The sequence below is a fragment of the Dendrobates tinctorius genome, unplaced genomic scaffold, assembly GCF_039654945.1.
Source record: "Dendrobates tinctorius isolate UK_male_01 unplaced genomic scaffold, ASM3965494v1 ptg000028l, whole genome shotgun sequence".
NCBI classification, from domain to species: Eukaryota; Metazoa; Chordata; class Amphibia; order Anura; family Dendrobatidae; genus Dendrobates; species Dendrobates tinctorius.
This window is the reverse complement of record NW_027361696.1, coordinates 9,203,295-9,224,893: the sequence shown is the minus strand read 5'-3', so window position 1 is coordinate 9,224,893 and position 21,599 is coordinate 9,203,295. Positions and strand designations below refer to the sequence as shown.

The 21,599-nt window shown below is 45.0% G+C and overlaps 1 protein-coding gene across 2 annotated transcripts in view; it reads right to left on the bottom strand.

Moving 5' to 3' along the window:
• EPHA8 (EPH receptor A8) overlaps positions 1 to 21,599 on the bottom strand; it is a 183,827-nt gene that overhangs the window by 21,461 nt on the left and 140,767 nt on the right. For both annotated transcript variants that reach the window (XM_073570085.1, XM_073570086.1), the window contains exons 7-11: positions 12,733 to 12,895; positions 11,501 to 11,597; positions 11,309 to 11,376; positions 10,816 to 10,941; positions 1,098 to 1,283 (exon numbers count right to left, since the gene is read on the bottom strand). In XM_073570085.1, coding sequence (XP_073426186.1) covers positions 1,098 to 1,283; positions 10,816 to 10,941; positions 11,309 to 11,376; positions 11,501 to 11,597; positions 12,733 to 12,895 — 640 coding nt within the window. The remainder of the gene's footprint in view (positions 1 to 1,097; positions 1,284 to 10,815; positions 10,942 to 11,308; positions 11,377 to 11,500; positions 11,598 to 12,732; positions 12,896 to 21,599) is intronic.

The following is a 21,599-nucleotide window of genomic DNA, read 5'->3' as shown; positions in this document are numbered from 1 at the left end:
TGGATACTAATGGTCCTGCGACAGACACCGGAGGAATAGAAGTTGTCACCACTTTATTCCCACACAAGACTTGGGGACACAACAGCAACGAGAGTGAGCCGGGACTTAGTAGCAAGGAGTCCCCGAAGCAGGCTACAGCTGTCTGCCGTACAAGTAGAGTTCTAAGAACATCTGAAAGGAGGAACTCCAGTGTAACTCAGTACTGTGAGTACTTCACTATGAGCGCTAAGAAGGGAGACGTTCAGAAAAGGCACATATGTGGGCGGAGTGCTGGAACGGAGTACTTCATCTTGCCTGGAGGTTGGCTGAGCCTCTGACCTGGAGGACACAGCATGGATGCGGGCACCTGTATGCACAACAGACTGTGAGTAAAGCTTTGGAACTACATGCCCTGGTGTCCTCCGCTTATTCCTGCGCCAACCCACTCAGCACTGCTACATCTCTGTGCTTAACACTGCACCATTATGCTCTCCTGACTAGCTCTCCATCTACACTGCCCTGGGACTACAGCCCTGCCTGTGGAGGGCTACACCATCATTGCTGCACCACACCATCTGTCCCAGAGGATCTGTCTGCAGCGTCGGCTTAACATCTTCATTGCCGAACACCACAGGTGGCGTCACAAAGCATTCACTTATAAACTTTAATCATCATCATCCATTCAACATTCCCCTTTTACAATGGACGCCCAGGGCCACGGACCAGGTCACCGCTGCCGTGACATCTCCCATTGAAACCAACGGGCCCGGTACCGAGTTCCCCACGGCCCTGGCCCCACACACTCTGGGTGGGGGCAATCCACTAGTTCTCTGCTTCCTATAGATCAATTGCTGAGATTAGAGGACATCCTCTAAAAAAAGCTCCTTTCAGAATCATCCATACAGAAGGAGGATTCATAATGGTGTATACAATTGTATTAGGTGGAGTGAGTGGAGACATCTTGAACTCGGTTTTCTCTATCAAGGATGTGTATTGTTGTCAATGAGACTACTGGATTTTTGTATGTTACAATCTATTGCCACAATATGCCACATGTCAGCCTTCTCCGATATATGGACCCTACCCCATGCTGTATTCTATAAGAAAGCATTACATACTCCTGGTCACCACACCCTCCAAGTGAATGACATTTGGGTGGTCAAACTGGGCCATGATGCTGGCCTCACTGAGAAAGTCTCGTCTTTGCTTCTCGTTATAACCGACTTTTAAAGTCTTGATGGCAACTGGAATCTCGCGTTTCCCTGGTAGCTTCAACCGCCCATAGCAAACTTCTCCAAATTCCCCTAAAAATGCAGAGAAGAGATGTGAGACACAACAGACATACATGAGACTGGACAGTAGCAGATTTCTGTGAGGATACAATGGGTGGATAGGAGGAAGAAAATATCAGAGATCTCACCAGAACTTCAAATGGTATAAAGGACAACATTATTGAAAATGTGCCAACTACTGGGAAGGAGAAAAGGTGGCCTACAGGGGTTGGGATAATGGGAGTGAAGGTATATTGAAGAGCACAGTGGATAGAAGCTTCGGCCAATTAGTGATAGAAGAGATGTACTAAGGCCTACTGAGAATTTTTGGTGACAGAAGAAGGTGCACTGAAGACTACTAGCGACAAGAGATGAGGTACACTGAGGCCCAGATAGACTAGAACAGGTTTACTGATGATTACACGGGATAGGAGTAGAGGAGAAGTACTCAATGTGCCTCTTCTCTTATCATCAGTAGTGGTGTAAAGAGAAAAGGAATACTTAGGACTTCTGGAGAAAGAGGTGGCGTACTGAAGAAAACTGGTGATAGAAGGACTACTGATGATAGGATAAGGGTCATACTGAGAGTTCCTCTCCTATCACCAATGCTCCTTAGTGTGCCTCTTCTGCTATCACCAGTAGTACTAAGGACTACACTACCTCAAACTCCTGTGGTTTCAACACTGACTCCTTAACACTCTTCAGCACCGGCCACAGTATAATATTTCTTCGTAAGAGAGTATCTTGAACTGAAAGATCCTGATGCCTTACTGAAGGATTTTGTTTATACTGAGGTGAACAGGATCATTATCACACAAACTGTTGCAAACTGAGCCCAAACAGGAAAATCTTCAGATCCTGATGAAGAATGATGGATTGCCCTGGGAATAACTCTATTCTCCACTAAAGACAAATTAATTAATTGTGCCTATGTCTGTTTCCGTTGGTTCCTCTCTGTTCACAGTACAAGTGTTCAATGATTCTGGAGAAGCAGAGAATTTCATGGACTTTTCTCTGGTCACAAAGAATGATAATTCCTTCTGTTTGCAGATGCCCCTTAAGCTAATCTCCGCGAGAGGCTCCACAATTTTTAGAGTTTGTATACCATTCCGGCAGAGAATGTGACTCTTCAGATTTGTGCACTACACATTGAGACCATTTCTTTTTTTACTTTCTCTACTTTAAGATGTACAGTTTCTTTTTGGGCTTCATATTCTGGTTATTGACTGTTCATTTGATTAGATCACCTCATCATCCTGTTTTCGTAACTGCCTCAAAGCTCCATCTGAACCACCTTCTCTGCCTCCCTTTGGCCTGACTCCTATCAAAACATCGCAGATGTCTCTTCTAAGCAAAAGAGTATGGGAGAGTTTATCCTCTCAAAGACTAAGGCAATGCCCGCCTACATTAAAGAAAACATGGGAAGGGGAGTTATCTGAAAATAAAAATAGATTTTTTTTACTATTTACCTCTCTCATATGCCTCTCATTGTGAGTATTATTGGACTCTCTGGTGCCAATTTTATGCCATTGTTCTTGTTTGTACTCTTTACCTTTGGTATATGCCACATTGGCCATTCTATTTGTTAGATATTATTGTCGTGATGCTACTCCAACCACCCTCATTTCTTATACTATATTTACACCATTATGTAGACACTGCAACAAAACAACTTTTATGTCAAGTTGTAGAAAAGTCTCTTTGAGCGTCATGAACTGCCATTCCTTTGAATTATCATTTCATCTTGGGGTCTACGCATGGACCTACAGAAAGTTTCAACTATTTTGTATTTGCAACAACCCTTTGATCTCTGCAGTCCCTCCAAAGGTCACTGGAGCTTGCAAATTTTTACCGCCAGTTAATAAAAAACTGCTCACAAGTGGTTGCTCCACTTACAGCCATAACTTGAAAAGGTGTTGATTTCTGGAGCTAGTAGGAGTCTGCTATTCAAGCCTTCCAAAAACTTAAATCTTGTTTGTCTACGGCGTCTGTCCTACACCAACCTTATTCCTTTTAGTGAATTCTTCAGCATTAGGTGTAGGAGAGGTTGTCTTACAAAATTCCTCTGGAGATAGTTCTACTTGAAGGAGCTACCGTAAATTCCCAGTGACCATCTAAACTGACAAAAAAAATTAAAATCTAACACCAAAAATCTGTCTAACACCAGCTGAATTTCCACCAAGCTTGAATGCCCATCTTCTTCTCATTGACTTCATTTGACTTCATCCTTACCTACTGTCCTGCTGAAAAATGATATGATGTCCTCTAGATCTTTTGACCAATGTGATGTCTCTGAAGATGCTTCCTTACATGTAATTGAATCTATACGTATCCTTGCTGCCATCTCATCACCTTTCAATTCGTCACCTAACGGTCATTCTCCAGTCTTAAAAGCACTTCGCTGTAAAGTCTTCTCTTCTCTCTGGTTACCCAGTTAAATGAACTGCTGAACTCCTTTTTGGTTTCTAATGGTGACCCAAATGGAGGCCAGATACAAAGTACCTGGCACTCACTGTGTGCAGTTCAAATCCTCTTGGTTCTCTTCAACCATGTCTTATACCACAAGAACTCTGTGCAAATATTTCCATAGACTTTATTGATCTTCAAGAGGTGCGCTCTAAACTGACAAAATCTTGTTAAATTATAATGTCTTCCATTTTCTCTGTAGTTAGGTTAAGTGTTTTAAAATAAATGTTCTGGTACCACGGCCTCCCAGCTTTCATAGTCTCCCACCATGTTTGCCAATTCTTTCCAGGTTCTGGAGGGTGCTCTGAAAGGGTTCAAAGGCGGGCTACTAAAATGATAAATGGAGTTGGTTCACTACAATACCCAGAAAGGTTATCAAAATTAGGTCTATTTACTCTAGAAAAGAGAAGACTTAGGGGAGACCTAATATATATGTACAAGTATATCAGAGGGCAATAAAGAGATCTCTCCAATGAACTGTTTGTACCAAGGACTCTGACAAGAACAAGGGGGCATTCTCTTCGTTTGGAGGAAAGACAATTTCTGCACCAGCATAGAAGAGGGTTATTTACGGTAAGAGCAGTGAGGCTCTGGCATTCTCTTCCTGAGGAAGTGGTGATGGCCAACTCACTGAATGAATTTAAGAAAGGAATGGATGCTTTTCTTGTAACAGTATAGAAGGTTATGAATAACAATATTATAGGTAGATGGTTGACCCAGCTTAGGGGAAGGAATTTTTTTCCCTATGGAGAAAATTGGCTTCTACTCTGTGGGTTTTTTGCCTTCCCCAGGATCAACAATGCCGAACAGCTGCACTAAAAATAGGCTGAACTAGATGGACATAAGGTCTTCCTTCAGCCTTCAAAACTATGTTACTATGTAACTTAAAGATCTCCTCCTCTAAGTTTATCACTCCTAAAGTAATGGACAGACTGAGAGAATAAGTCCATGGAGCAATATTTACAAATTTTCTCCCAACTCTCATCAAGATAATTGTATGAATTTGCATCTTTGGACTGAATTCGCCCACAACAATTAAGTTTCAGAGTCGTCTGGGAGATCATCATTTGTTATAGTGTATGGCTGATAACCTCATCTTCCCCTGCCAATTACACCTAGAAGTCTACTTCTAGCTGTGAATAGCATTTATCTGGACATGGATAACATCAGGACTTAGTTGCAATCCAATTTGGCTGTAGCAAAGAAGAGTGCTGATAGACGCCCTCGAACTGTTCCGAACATTGTTCTCGGAGACCAGATTTAGCTTTCCACGAAAAATTTCAGATTTATGATTTGTTGCAAACCGTTGGCTACTAAGTTTATTGTGCTATTCCAAATTGTTTGGTATATTAAAGAGAACCTGTCAGCAGGATTTCGCCCTATAGACTAAAGACACGGCCATAATGGTTGTGATGGTGATTAAGCTGATACCTCATGTGAAGGGATACGCTCAGTGGCTGATGAATACTCACCTTGTGAAGTTTTCATTAAATGACGTCTTGTGTTCTTCAGGGCAGGACGTGGAGGCAGGGTCTTCATCTGATTCTCCGCACGCCAACCAGCCTCCTCTAGTCTTGTACAGGTCACTGATTATTCAGTGACCTGCCTCTTTTTAAAGTTCTACACTGCCATGATTGTGTGGACGGTGCGTGCGCATTGTGAGTTGGCGTCCTGTGTGCAGACCTTCAATAAAATGACACGGGATGCGGCACATGTGCAGATCGAGATTTCCACTTGGTGGAAATTTGCTGAGCCAAAATCTTGATCTGCCCATGGGCTGCCACCGCCAGCATTTTTTTTGAAGGCCTGCACACAGGACGCTGACTCTCACTGCATACGCATGGTCCATAATCAGTGACCTGTACAAAAATTAGAAGAGGCTGGTTGGGGTGCGGAAAACCAGAAGAAGACCCTGCATCCACGTCCCACCCCGAAGCACAAAAGACGTCATTTTATGAAAACTTCAGAAGGTGAGTATTCATCAGCCACTGAGCGGATCCCTTCACATCAGTTATCAGATTGATCATCATCACAACCATTATGGCCTTGCATTTAGTTCATAGGGCGAAATCATGGTGACAGGTTCTCTTTAATCTGGTCAGTTTCTGTCTAACACTAGGCATTCCTAATACTTTTCATGTCTCTTTATTATGTCCCTTGGTCCTCAACAAATTCTCTCCTACAGTCAAAACAGTTCTTGCTTCTGTATTTGACCAAGACACAGAGTATGAGATCAACCAAATTGTGGACGGTAAGAAGGTTCATGGGAATCACTCCTCCATAATAGACTGGAAGGGACATGGTTCTGAGAAGAGATTCTGGACCCCTAAAAAGGACATTAGTGCTTCAGTCTTGCTCTAGAGATTTTATGCGAAGTGTTCTCTTCCTTCTATCACTCACTCTTCTCGGAGAGCCTGAGTGGGACAAGCGCTGCACACTTTCTGAATATAGAATGCTGTTCTCCAAGTCAGGTTTTTCAAGTTGCCCAGTGAGTCTCTGTGACAATCTCCCTAGGCCTCTTAAGGTTTGGTTAAATACATACCTGTGTCTTGGTATTGAGCCTATAGAGTTCAGTTGCTATTTGGAGTGCTTAACCATCTGGTCATATTGTGTATTCATCTTGCTAAACTTCTGTGATCCGCTGTCTTTTTGGTTAACTCTCTGCTAGCCATTTCCTTGAGTAACTCATTGGTTGCAATAAGCTGCGATCTGTTAATGGACTTTGTTCAACCTCTGTATTCATCCTTGCAAATACACCTGAGGTTCCTCTGCCTCCCTCTGTGTACAGACATGCCGTTTCTCACTTTGTCTGCCCTCCTGGTCTTGTGGGTTACAGTATGTCCAAGTCCTTACTCCTGTCCGGTCTGCAACTAGGACTGTGTGTCCATTGTGACCTGCAGCTTCATGAAATCAGCTAAGCAAGTGAGGGTAATACTGGTGGCCGCAGAAGAGGAGTACCAGTAGTTTGAAATTATAGTGTGCGGGGTTAGGCAAGTGTCTCCCTGCAGCATAAGTATCACTGCAGCAAAAGTATCGTGAAGATGTAGTTATTACTACGGCCGATAATTAACATCAAGCTCCTCTCCTCTCTTCACAAAGGTACAATCTCTGCTTGCTGCCTACTGCTGTCTACTGCAACATTTCATTTAATGGTACAATGTCTACCGCTGTCTACTGCAACATTTCATTTAATGGTACAATCTCTGCTTGCTGTCTACTGCTGTCTACTGCAACATTTCATTTAATGGTACAATCTCTGCTTGCTGTCTACTGCTGTCTACTGCAACATTTCATTTAATGGTACAATCTTTGCTTGCTGTCTACTGCTGTCTACTGCAACATTTTATTTAATGGTGCAATCTCTGCTTGCTGTCTACTGCTGTCTACTGCAACATTTCATTTAATGGTATATAACAGTGCCTGCTGAATGTTTACTAAATTCATTTGTTGCATGTAACTCAATACCTACTACTGTATATCCATGTTGGGCCCAGTAGAGATGTTATCAGGTACAAGGTTTTACTAGCATATGGATGTAGCCAGGCCCTGTGCCTTTGATTGTCTAACATCCCCTGGTGTGCTAGGCAATTGGTAATTTATCCCAAACCAGTTCCCACAATCCCTCTCACCTGATCCTCCACTCAGTCCTATATATTCAGATGCTTCCTAGGGAGGGCACGTGTGCGGGGTTAGGCACGTGTCTCCCTGCAGCATAAGTATCACTGCAGCAAAAGTATCGTGAAGATGCAGTTATTACTATGGCAGTTAGTCACGGCACGAGTCAGGACCCCTCACTATACACCTGTCTCTTTTGGGTATGTCTGCTGAGTAAGCACTTTTTATTTCTTGGATCTAGCTTTTCTATTAACCCTCCTACTCCTCCACCATGTTTACATATGGCCTCACAGTGTTTGCTCCTTTAATCCTTACCCTCCTTCGCTATCCCCAAACCCCAGCACCTTCTAACCAAATAATCATCTCCCCTTCCCTCTTTCCTCCCCACCTAACCTCCTCTGCTGAACTGTTCCTCAACCTCAAACCAGTCCGAATGAAACATAAAACAAGCTGCCCGCTCTCCTTCTCCCATCTGCTCTCCCTTTCTCTGCTTCTCCTCATTGCTGGCGACATATCTCCCAATCCTGGACCCCCACAGCTCATACCCCCCATTACTACCCCTTCCTACCACTCCCAATCTAATAAGAACTACTGCAATCTTTCCAACTTAAAACCTGTGCAAGTGTCCAGGATTGCAGAGCGGTGCTGGAAGAAAACAAATTCGCAAGACGACTTCACCGCATTCAAACAGGCAACACTCGCTTTTAAATCTGCCCTCACCTGTGCTAAACAGGCCTACTTCACAATCCTCGTATCTTCCCTATCTTACAACCCAAACAGTTATTCAAAACTTTTAACTCCCTCCTCCGCCCACCACTGCCCCCTCCAACCTCCCTCATCTCTGCCGAGGACTTTGCCACACACTTCAAAAATAAGATTGATTAAAAAAGGCAAGTCTTCATCGTTCAACCACCACAACCCCTTTGTATACCAGACCAAAGCCCAAACCCTATAACCTCACTCTCCACCATCACTGAAGGGGAGCTTAAATGTCTCTTCTCCAAATTGCACCTCACAACCTGTGCACTTGACCCTATTCCATCCCACCTCCTCCCCAACCTCACCACCACACTTATCCCATCCCTAACCCACCTGCTTTCAAAGATGCCACAATCACGCCTATCCTTAAAAAGCCAACCCTCGACCCAACCGCTATGTCCAGCTATCGCCCAATATCGTTACTCCTATTCGCTTCCAAACTCCCGGAGCAGCATGTCCATGCTGAACTTTCCTCCCACCTATCATCTAACTTGCTCTTTGACAATCTACAATCTGGTTTCCGCCCCCATCACTCCACTGAGACAGCCCTGACCAAAATTACTAATGACCTACTTACAGTCAAATCAAATGGACAATACTCTATACTCATACCTTTCCAACCGCACATTCAGCGTCTCCCACTCCCACACCACCTCCTCATCCCACCCTCTCTCTGTTGGAGTCCCCCAAGGCTCTGTTTTAGGACCCCTACTCTTCTCAATCTATACACTTGGTCTGGGGCAACTCATCAAGTCCCACGGATTCCAGTACCACCTTTATGCTGATGACACTCGTATCTACCTCTCTGGCCCAGACGTCACCTCTCTGCTGTTCAGAATCCCAAAGTGTCTATCAGCCATATCCTCCTTCTCCTCTTGCTTCCTCAAACTCAGTGTGGACAAATCTGAACTCATAATCTTTCCTCCATCTCACAGATCTTCCTTACCCGACCTAGCTATAACAATTATTGACATCACGCTTTCCCCAGTACCGGAAGTCCGCTGCCTCTGAGTAACCTTTGACTCTGCCCTGTCCTTCAAACCGCACATCCAAACTCTTTCCACCTCCTGTCTCCTCCAGCTCCAAAATATTTCCAGAATCCGTCCTTTCCTCAACCCTCAATCTACTAAAATGCTTGTGCATGCCTTCATCATCTCCCACCTCGACTACTGCAATATCCTTTTCTGTGGTCTCCCTGCTAACACCCTCGCACATCTCCAGTCCATCCTTAACTCTGCTGCCCAACTAATTCATCTCTCTCCTCGCTACTCCTCCGCTTCTCCCCTCTGAAAATCTCTTCACTGGCTCCCATTCCCTCAGCGTATCCAGTTCAAACTACTGATACTGACCTACAAGCCCATCTATAACCTGTCTCCCCCATATGCCTCTGAACTAATCTCCCGATACCTTCCCTCACGTAATCTCCAGTCCTCCCAAGACCTGCTTCTCTCCTCCACACTTATTCGCTCCTCATCCAACCGCCTCCAAGACTTCTCCTGAATTGCCCCTATCCTCTGGAATTCTTTGCCCCAACAAGTCCGACTATCAACCACATTTGGATCTTTCAGACGAAACCTGAAAACCCACCTCTTCAAGAAAGTCTACAGCCTGCAATGACCCCGCTACCTCCTTTTCTCTCACCACTACCGGAGGTATCACCTCAACCAACACCGGAACTGCTGCAACCTACCAACCTACTGTCTCCTTCCCCACCATCCTGTAGCATGTAAGCCTGAAAGGGCAGGGTCCTTTCCTCTCTATATCAGTCTGTCACTGTTAGTTTGTTTACTGTAAGTGATATCTGTAATTTGTATGGAACCCCTTCTCATGTACAGCACCATGGAATCAATGGTGCTATATAAATAAATAATAATAATAATAGAAGAGGGACACAGAGGACTACTGGTAATAGGATAAGAGGAGTACCAAGGACTTCGAAGAGAAGTGCCAACGACATCTAGTGATAGGAGAATAGGAGTGCCAAGGACTTAGAATCATAGAATGGTAGAGTTGGAAGGGACCTCCTGGGCCATATGGTCCAACCCCCTGCTCAAAGCAGGATTCGCTAAATCATCCCAGACAGATGTCTGTCCAGCCTCTTTTTGAAGACTTCTATTGAAGGAGAACTCACCACCTCTCGTGGCAGCCTGTTCCACTCATTTATCACTCTAACTGTCAAAAAGTTTTTTCTAATATCTAATCAATGTCTCCTCCCATTCAGTTTCATCCCATTGCTTCTAGTCTTTCCTTGCGCAAATGAGAATAAAGATGATCCTTCTACAATGTGACAGCCCTATTCTAGTGATAGGAGAAGAGGAGTGCCAAGGGCTTCTAGTGATAGGATAGGGGGATTGCCAACAACATCTAGTAATAGGAGGAATGGCAAGGAATTCTAGTGATATGAGAAGAGGAGTGCCAAGGACTACTGGTCATAGGAGAAGAGGCGTACAGTGGACTACTGGAGAGAGGAAGAGTACTGAAGTAGTACTGAGGATTGCTGCTGATGGGAGAAGAGGCACACCCAGTACTAAAAGTGATAGGAGAAGAGGCGCAACAAAGATTACTGATAATTGAAGAGGTCTACCTGTGCCTTCAAGTGTTGAGGCATGAAGCTGTCTCTCACCACTGACTCGAGTTCTATATTAGTATGGGGATTTAGGGATCAGGCTTCCAGGTTAACGTTAGCATGCAAACAATAATTTGAGTGTAGCATAATTGTACAAACCAGATCCAATGATCTTTTCAATCTTGATTCTAGAAGCCTCGATCTCACGAGCAAACTCAAGGACAGCATGGCAAGGATCCTCGTATGTGTGAGGATCAACATAGAGCTTAGACTCTGCCAAGGTGACTGCAAGACAGAGACATGGAGAGTACACCATCAATTCTCATAGAACCCATTATATCTGACACCAGACTTAGTGATGACGTGAGGTGATCCAGCAATCCCCCTCCAAGACCTGCAGAGTAGTATTAAAGTGGTAATTATCCCACTTGCTCCTCCAGTTACTCTCAAAGCCACCTTTACTACAGAATAGATTAGAAGCAATATCATTATAAAGGATATTTCTAGATTGTTCTGGAGGTTAAAGAAGTTGAGATCCAATAGTTCAACTTTTTCTTCAGTAATTTTAATTCCTCAGCATGATAACTCCCAGCGATGCAAGCGACTAATGATATTAACTGATTTATCTTCTCCTTCCGCTGACCCAACGTACTTTGTCCATTCTGGTAATGCATTTTCTCTTCGTCAGAGTCCTGAAAAGCCTTGCTGTATCCACAGTGGCTATGGAAGGAGACACCCAAGGAAAGGAAAGAGACAGACAACACTCAGAGGGGCTTGCATGAGACCAGGTATAAATAGACAAGCATGCAAATCCCAAACCATGCGGCATCGCCCACAATCTCACCGTTTTTTACAGATCAGCACAGCGAGGAGAATAACAAGTCCGGTAATTAATGTCAGGCAAATCCAGACAATCGTCATGGTGTCATACCTAAGAGCCACTGAGACATAAGAACAATGCAAAAACCATGGGTATTGATATGAGAACAGGTATAATAACTATATATACCGTATTACAGTACATAACTGGGCAGATACAGTATGAAAAATGTCTAAAGATCACATAATACAGTATATAACGGGCAGATATGGAATACAATGATCACATATTATATTATATATAGGTTAGGTATGGAGTATAATGACTAGATATCACATATTACAGTATATAACGGGCAGATATGGAGAATAATGACTATACAGTGGGTACGGAAAGTATTCAGACCCCTTTAAATTTTTCACTCTTTGTTTCATTGCAGCCATTTGGTAAATTCAAAAAGTTCATTTTTTTCTCATTAATGTACACTCTGCACCCCATCTTGACTGAAAAAAACAGAAATATAGAAATTTTTGCAAATTTATTAAAAAAGAAAAATTGAAATATCACATGGTCATAAGTACTCAGACCCTTTGGTCAGTATTGGGTAGAAGCACCCTTTTGAGCTAGTACAGCCATGAGTCTTCTTGGGAGTGATGCAACAAGTTTTTCACACCTGGATTTGGAGATCCTCTGCCATTCTTCCTTGCAGATCCTCTCCAGTTCCGTCAGGTTGGGTGGTGAATGTTGGTGGGCAGCCATTTGCAAGTCTCTCCAGAGATGCTCAATTCGGCTTAGGTCAGGACTCTGGCTGGGCCAGTCAAGAATGGTCACAGTTGTTCTGAAGCCAATCCTTTGTTTTTTTTTAGGTGTGTGCTTAGGGTCATTGTCTTGTTGGAAGGTGAACCTTCGGCCAAGTCTGAGCACGTTTGTTTTGAACCAACAAACTAAATCCCTTGTGTGAACCAGCATCTACTGCAGAGCTGATCCCTCACACAGTATATAACCGGCAGATATGGAGTATATTGACTATACATTACATATTACAGTATATAACAGGGCAGATATGGAGCATAATGACTTTACATGATATATTATAGTATATAACGGGGCAGATATGGAGTATAATGACTATATATAACATATTATAATGATCACATATTACAGTATATAATAGGGTAGCTATGACGTACGGCTATATATCATGTAATTTCAGGTTTCCTGCATGTGTTTCTCACTTCATGTTCTAGATCACTTACATTCTTTACTAGTTTCCACCTCTATCATTTGGCTAAATCGTCCACATCCAGCAGAGGTGCGCGCCCTGACCTGGAACATATAGCGTGTTGAAGGCTTGAGTTCGGTCACTATCGCCCGAGTCTCCGTCGCCTTCAGTGTAGAATAGCTTTGCATCTCCTTATCCTAAAATAAAAAAATATATCACATGTAGCATTATCCTGATGAGAACAGGAGCAAATAAGACACATCGACGTCCAAGTGCCAGAGTGGAGTTAGAACGTATACACGAATACGGTGGATAAGTGAGGTGCAGTAAGGAAACGGTTGAAGATTTTTATGCTGATACTTGATATTCTTTGTAAGAAAAATATCATTTCTATATGTTATCTTATAACTACCCAAAGATATTATGGGCGTTGTGCTCCAAACGTGTCTGAAAAATGTTAGGCAGAGACAATAGCGAAGATGGAAAATGGTGAAGATGAAGGATGGCAGCAATCGAGCAGGGGATGCAGTGAAGTCAGAGAATGGCAGCACAGGAACAAGGGAAGCAGTGAATGACAGCACAGGAGCAGGGGAAGCAGTAAAGATGGAGGATGGCAGCACAGGTGCAGTGGAAGCGGTGAAGGCGGAGAATGGCAGCGCAGGAGTAGGGGAGGTGGTGAAAGAAGAGAATGGCAGCACAAGAACAGGGGAAACGGTGAAGATGGGGAATGGCAGCACGGGAGCAGGGGAAGCGGTCAAGGCAGAGAATGGCAGCGCAGGAGTTGGGGAGGCGGTGAAAGAAGAGAATGGCAGCACAAGAACAGGGGAAACGGTGAAGATGGGGAATGGCAGCACGGGAGCAGGGGAAGTGGTCAAGGCAGAGAACGGCAGCACAGGAGCAGAGGAAGCGGAGAAGGCAGAAAATGGCAGCACAAGAACAGGGGAAACAGTGAAGATGGGGAATAGCAGCACTGGAGCAATGGAAACGGTGAAGGCAGAGAATGGCAGCACAGGAGCAGAGGAAGCGGAGAAGGCAGAGAATGGCAGCACAGGAGCAGAGGAAGCGGAGAAGGCAGAGAGTGGCAGCACAGGAGCAGAGGAAGCGGAGAAGGCAGAGAATGGCAGCACAGGAGCAGAGGAAGCGGAGAAGGCAGAAAATGGCAGCACAAGAACAGGGGAAACAGTGAAGATGGGGAATGGCAGCACGGGAGCAGGGGAAGCTGTTGTGAGTTCATTTTCCCCTTCGTCACTGAGGTCTGGTGAACTCCCTATTCTGGTAAAGGAAGGTAATGAGCCTGATTATCAGGCACCTGAGACTAATGAGGATGACTGGCTGAGTGGAGTCACTGACTGGATATAAGGCTGCCGACGCCCTTCTGCCCTGCGGGTGATTTCTCTGTGGACTTCTAGGACACCAGTCTGATTCCTGCTTCCCTAAAGCTAAGTTTTCTGCTTTGCCTGTTTGCATTTATGTTTTGTTTTTGTTTTCCTTGCTTTTCTGGATTTTGCCTTTCCCTGCTGGGGTGAGCTGAATCTCCTTTTGCCTGTTGCTCTGTCTTCAGAATATTCCTGAGTACTGACATAGCTTTTTTGAAGCCTAGCGTCTTCAGGGTCTTTTTCACTGTCAGTCTGTTGGCTCTTATTTTCATAGGGTTTTTCACGGATTGCAGACAGCAGCCTTCCTGTCCTTTCCTATCTAGGTAGTTTGGGCCCCGTCTTTGCTCAGTCTATCTTTCTGTCTGTGTTAGTGTTTTCATCTTGCTTCACCGTCATTATATGTTGGGGGCTGCCTATTCCTTTGGAGTTTAGATTTCCCCTTTCTTTCTGTAGGCCTATTTAATTCTCTGGCTGTGATCGAGGGGTCTAGGGCATCTTAGGAACCCCCCACGGCTACTGTTAGTTGTTGTGATAGGATCAGGGGTCTGCAATCCGATAGCTGCCAACTGCTCTGGTTTTCTGGACTTAGCTAGCATTTCTGTTTTTGCCTCCTACAGTGACTCAATCATAACAGAATCACCCGCCATACCACAGATCCTAGGGTACTCAATAGCAGGAAAGAATTGTGTTTAAAAAAAAAAAAAAAAAAAGTGTGTGTATATTCTTTCCTCTATATCTCTGAGGCCGTAGGGGGAATTTTTTTTTCTCTCAATGGAGATAAAGCAATTGTCTGATCGTGTGGAGCAGCTCGCTGCGGAAGTGCGGGGAATTTCCGCCTACCTTGCTCGTTCGCATGCTGTTGAACCAAAGATCCCTACACCTGATGTATTTTTTGGGGATCGATCTAAATTTTTGAGTTTCAAAAATAATTGTAAATTATTTTTTGCCTTGAAGCCTAACTCGTCAGGGAGCTCCGCGCAGCAGGTTAAAATTGTCATCTCTTTGCTGCTGGCGATCCCCAGGATTGGGCGTTTTCTTTGAAACCAGATGATCCTATTCTGACTAGTGTGAACGCATTCTTTCAAGCTTTGGGGTTGTTGTATGACGAACCTAATGCTATTGATCAGGCTGAAAAGACCCTGTTGGCATTGAACCAGGGTCGAGATTCTGCAGAGTTGTACTGTCAAAAGTTCCGAAAGTGGGCGGTCCTTACTACCTGGAATGATAATGCCTTGGCTGCTCTCTTTCAGAAGGGTTTGTCAGAAGCCGTAAAAGATACTATGGTGGGATTTCCTGTTCCCTCTGGTCTGGACCATTCTATGTCATTAGCCATTCAGGTTGATCGGCGTTTACGTGAACGCAGGATTGCATGAGAGGTGTTGCCACCGGTTGAACAGACGTCTGAACCTATGCAATGTGATAGAGTTTTGTCTAAGGCGCAACGTCAGGAGTTCAGAAGGCGTAATAAGCTGTGCTTTTCTGTGGAGATGCCTCGCATATTATTTCTGTTTGTCCTAAACGAGAGAAACGCTTTGCACACACGTTTTCTGTTGGTGGTGTTCAACCTAAGTTTCTTCTGGCAATTACTCTGATCTGCTCCCTGTCCACATTTTCCGCCAAGGCTTTTGTGGATTCGGGAGCAGCGCTAAACCTAATGGACTTGGATTTTGCTAAACGTTGTGGATTTCCGATGACACCTCTGCAGACGCCTATCCCTTTGAGGGGGATTGATGCTACTCCTTTGGCTAAAAATAAACCTCAGTTTTGGACCCAGGTGGTCATGCGGGTCACCCCAGACCATCAAGAAAATTGCAGATTTTTGGTGTTGCATGGTCTGCATGATGCCGTTGTTCTGGGGTTTCCCTGGTTGCAAATTCATAATCCAGTTTTGGATTGGAAGTCTGTGTCTGTGGTGAGTTGGGGTTGTCGGTGTGCCTTTAGTGAGGCTCCGGTTTTTTCCACCTCTCCTCAGTCGCATGATGTTCCTGACTATTTGGCGGACTTTTATGATGTATTTAGTGAGAATGAGTCTGCGTCCTTGCCTCCTCATAGGAGTTATGACTGTGCAATTGAACTAAGCCCGGGGTGTAAATTTCCCAAGGGTCGGCTCTTCAATTTATCTGTACCCGAGCATGAGGCTATGCGGTCCTATATTAAGGAGGCGTTGGAGAAGGGTCATATTAGACCATCCTCTTCACCCTTAGGTGCCGGTTTTTTTTTTGTTGCCAAAAAGGATGGTTCTTTAAGGCCTTGTATTGATTATCGTGCCCTCAATAAAATTACTATTAAATATCAGTATCCGTTACCCCTGATTTCGGATCTATTCTCTAGAGTTAGAGGTGCTTGCTGGTTTACCAAGCTTGACCTCAGGGGGTCGTATAATCTTATCCGCATTAAGCAGGGGGATGAATGGAAGACGGCGTTTAATACTCCGGAGGGACATTTTGAGTACCTGGTGATGCCTTTTGGGCTCACTAATGCCCCTTCTGTCTTCCAGTGCCTCATGAACGATATTTTCCGAGACTTTTGGAACATATTCGGACTGTGTTCCGGATCTTGAGGGAGAATTCCCTGTATGTCAAAGGATCGAAATGCCTTTTTGGAGTACAGAGGATTTCATTTTTGGGATTAATTTTGTCTCCGTCAACTATTGAAATGGACCCGGCCAAGGTACAGGCCATTTATGATTGGGTTCAGCCCACTTCTTTGAAGGCCCTCCAGAAGTTTTTGGGTTTTGCTAATTTTTATCGGAAATTTATAGCAAAATGTTCTAGTATTGCCAAGCCATTGACTGATCTGACTAAGAAGGGTGCTGATGTGTTGAATTGGTCTCCGGAGGCTGTTGCTTCCATTCAGGAGCTGAAGCGAAGATTTACCTCCGCCCCGGTTTTGCGGCAACCTGATGTCTCACTCCCGTTCCAGGTAGAGGTGGATGCTTCTGAGATTGGTGCAGGAGCTGTTTTGTCCCAAAAGGATCCTGTAACATCTAAAATGAATCCCTGTGCTTTCTTTTCCCGAAAGTTCTCTCCATCTGAACGTAACTATGATGTGGGGAATCGGGAACTGTTGGCCTTGAAATGGGCATTTGAGGAGTGGAGACATTGGTTGGAGGGAGCTAAACATCAAGTTGTGGTCCTCACTGACCACAAGAATTTGATTTACCTAGAGTCGGCTAAACGCTTGAACCCTAGACAGGCTAGGTGGGCCTTGTTTTTTACACGTTTTGATTTTGTTGTCTCTTTTCTTCCTGGAACTAAGAATGTCAAGGCAGATGCCCTCTCTAGGAGTTTCTTTGCTGATTCTCCTGTGGTGACCAAGCCTGCTACCATCTTAGGCGAAGGGGTAGTTCTTTCTGCCATCTCGCCCGATTTGAGACTTGCTCTGCAAGAGTTCCAGGAGGACAAACCTGAGCGTTGTCCCAGTGGAAAGTTGTATGTTCCTGACCAGTGGAAGAAGAGAGTGATGTCTGAAGTTCATTGCTCTGCATTGGCTGGCCATCCAGGTATTTTTGGTACTAGAGATCTGGTGAGTCGCTCTTTTTGGTGGCCCACCTTGTCTCATGATGTCAGGAATTTTGTGCAGTCCTGTGGGACTTGCTCCCGGTCTAAATCTTGTTCTCGCTCTAGTGGGTTGTTGATGCCTTTGCCGGTCCCCAGGAGGCCATGGACCCATATTTCAATGGATTTCATCTCTGATATGCCGGTCTCTCAAAGAATGACTGTTATTTGGGTGATTTGTGATAGGTTCTCTAAGATGGTTCATCTTGTACCACTCCCTAAGTTGCCATCTTCCTCTGAGTTGGTGCCCCTGTTTTTGCAACAGGTGGTTCGCTTGCACGGGATTCCTGAGAACATTGTATCTGACAGAGGAGTTCAGTTTGTGTCTAGATTTTGGAGGACTTTCTGTTCCAAGCTGGGAATTCAGTTGTCCTTCTCCTCTGCTTTTCACCCTCAGACCAATGGGCTGACAGAGAGAACAAACCAGACCTTGGAGTCGTATTTGAGATGTTTTATTTCCGCTGATCAGGATGATTGGGTTTCATTTTTGCCCTTGGCCGAATTTGCTTTAAATAATAGAGCTAGTTCTGCCACTTTGATGTCACCTTTTTTTTGTAACTTTGGGTTTCATCCTCGATTTTCTTCAGGGCAGGTGGAGCCTTCTGCCTGCCCAGGTGTTGACACTGTGGTGGAGAGAATGCACCAGATCTGGGACCAAGTGGTGGATAAGTTATCTCTCTCCCAGGAAAAGGCCCAGCGGTTTTCCAATCGACATAGGACCATTTGTCCCCAGTTTAAGATTGGTGATATGGTGTGGTTATCATCAAAAAATATTGCTATGAAGGTGGCTTCTCCTAAGTTTAAGCCTAGATTTATTGGACCTTACAAGATTTTGGAGATTATTAATCCGGTCTCTTTTCGTTTGGCTCTTCCTGTCACATTTAAAATCCATAATATGTTCCATAAGTCCTTGTTGAAGAGGTTTGTTGAACCAGTTGTTCCTGGGGTGGCACCTCCAGACCCTGTATTGGTTGAAGGTAACATGGAATATGAGGTAGAGAAAATACTGGATTCCCGTCTGGCTAGACGGAGACTCCAGTATTTGGTTAAGTGGAAGGGTTATGGTCAGGAGGATAATTCCTGGGTCTCTGCCTCTGATATTCATGCCAAAAGATTGGTGCGTGCCTTTCATCGGGCTCACCCTGATCGCCCTGGTGGCGTGGTTGAGGGTTCGGTGACCCCTCCTCAAGGGGGAGGTACTGTTGTGAGTTCATTTTCCCCTTCGTCACTGAGGTCTGGTGAACTCCCTATTCTGTTAAAGGAAGGTAATGAGCCTGATTATCAGGCACCTGAGACTAATGAGGATGACTGGCTGAGTGGAGTCACTGACTGGATATAAGGCTGCCGACGCCCTTCTGCCCTGCGGGTTATTTCTCTGTGGACTTCTAGGACACCAGTCTGATTCCTGCTTCCCTAAAGCTAAGTTTTCTGCTTTGCCTGTTTGCATTTATGTTTTGTTTTTGTTTTCCTTGCTTTTCTGGATTCTGCCATTCCCTGCTGGGGTGAGCTGAATCTCATTTTGCCTGTTGCTCTGTCTTCAGAATATTCCTGAGTACTGACATAGCTTTTTTAAAGCCTAGCGTCTTCGGGGTCTTTTTCACTGTCAGTCTGTTGGCTCTTATTTTCATAGGGTTTTTCACGGATTGCAGACAGCAGCCTTCCTGTCCTTTCCTATCTAGGTAGTTTGGGCCCCGTCTTTGCTCAGTCTATCTTTCTGTCTGTGTTAGTGTTTTCATCTTGCTTCACCGTCATTATATGTTGGGGGCTGCCTATTGCTTTGGGGTCTGCTCTGGGGCAGTTTAGATTTCCCCTTTCTTTCTGTAGGCCTATTTAATTCTCCGGCTGTGATCGAGGGGTCTAGGGCATCTTAGGAACCCTCCACGGCTACTGTTAGTTGTTGTGATAGGATCAGGGGTCTGCAATCCGATAGCTGCCAACTGCTCTGGTTTTCTGGACTTAGCTAGCATTTCTGTTTTTGCCTCCTATGGTGACTCAATCATAACAGGAAGCGGTGAAGGCAGAGAATGACAGCACAGATGCAGGGGAAGTGGTGAAAGCAGAGAATGGCAGGACAGGTGCAGGGGAAACGGTGAAGATTTTTATGCTGATATTTGATCTTCTTTGTAAGAAAAATATCATTTCTATATGTTATCTTATAATTACCCAAAGATATTATGGGGTCTGTGCTCCAAATGTGTCGGAGAAATGTTAGGCAGGCACAATAGCAAAGGGAATCTGGTGAAGATAGAGGATGGCAGCAAAGATGCAGATGATGCGGTGAAGTCAGAGAATGACAACACAGGAGCAGGCGAAGTGGTGAAGACAGAAAATGACAGCACAGAAGCAAGGTAAGCAGTGAAGATGGAGGACGGCAGCACTGGAGCAGGGGGAGTAGTGAAGATGGAGGATGGCAGCACTGGAACAGGGGAAGCAGTGAAGGCAGAGAATGGCAGCACAGGAGCAGGGGAAGCGGTGAAGGCAGAGAATGACAGCACAAGAGCAGAGGAAGCAGTGAAGATGGAGGATGACAGCACAGGAGCAGGGAAAGCGGTGAGGATGGAAGATGGCAGCACTGGAGCAGGGAAAGCAGTGAAGGGAGAGAATGACAGCACAGGAGCAGGGGAAGTGGTGAAGATAGAGGATGGCAACACAGGAGCAGGGGAAGCAGTGAAGGCAGAAAATGACAGCACAGGAGCAGGGGAAGTGGTGAAGATGGAGGACAGCAAAACAGAAGCAGGGAAAGCAGTGAAGGCAGAGAATTATAGCACAGGAGAAGGAGAAGTGGTGAAGATGGAGAAGGAGGGAAGTGGTGAAGATGGAGGACAGCAAAACAGAAGCAGGGAAAGCAGTGAAGGCAGAGAATTATAGCACAGGAACAGGAGAAATAGTGAAGGCAGAAAATGGCAGCACAGGAACAGGAGAAATAGTGAAGGCAGAAAATGGCAGCACAGGAGCAGGGGAAAGGCAGAGAATGACAGCACAGGAGCAGAGGAGGCAATGAATGACAGTATAGGAGCAGGGGAAGTGGTGAAGTTAGAGAATCACAGAATAGGAGTAGGGGAAACGGTGGAGGCAGAAAATGGCAGCACAGCAAAAGGGCAGGGGAAACAGTGAAGACAGAGAATGGCAGCACAGGAGTAGGGGAAATGGTAAAGGCAGAGAAAGACAGCACAGGAGTAGGGGAAATGGTAAAGGCAGAGAATGACAGCACAGGTGCAGATGAAGCAGTGAAGGCAAATAATGTCAGCACATAAGCAGGGTGCAGGGGAAACAGTGAAGGCAGAAAATGGCAGCACAGGTTCAGAGGAATCGGTGAAAACAGAGATTGGCAGCACATGAGCAGGGGAAATGGTGAAGGCAGAAATTAGCAGCACATGAGCAGGGGAAGCAGTGAAAGCAGAATGGCAGAAAAGGAGCAGGTGAAACAGTAAAAACAGAGAATAGCAGCACAGGAGCAGGGGAAACAATGAAGGCAGAGAATTTCAGCACATGGGCAGGAGAAACGGTGAAGGCAGTCAATGACAGCACAGGAGCAGGGAAAGTTGTGAAAGCAGAAAATGGCAGCACAGGAGCGGGGAAAGTGGTGAAGGCACAGAATGACAGCACAGGAGCAGGGAAAGCAGTGAAGGCAGAGAATGGCAGCAGAGGAGAATAGGAAATGGTGAAGCGAGATAATGGCAGCACTTGAGTAGGAGTAACAGTGGAGACTGAGAATACTAGGACTGGAGCAGGGGAGGTGGTGAAAGCGGAGAATGGCAGCACAGGAGCAGTAGACATGGTGTCGAGTGAGAATGGCAGCACAGGGGCAGGGGACATACAGTGATTATTATTTAGAGGACTAGTGAAATATACTGTATTTCTCTGATTAAACACTTTGAGGCTATTTGGGACATCTGGAAGAATGATTGTCCAGAGAAGGAAAGGTTAGCACTTTCATAAGCACCCTGTGTGAAGAATATGGAGATAAA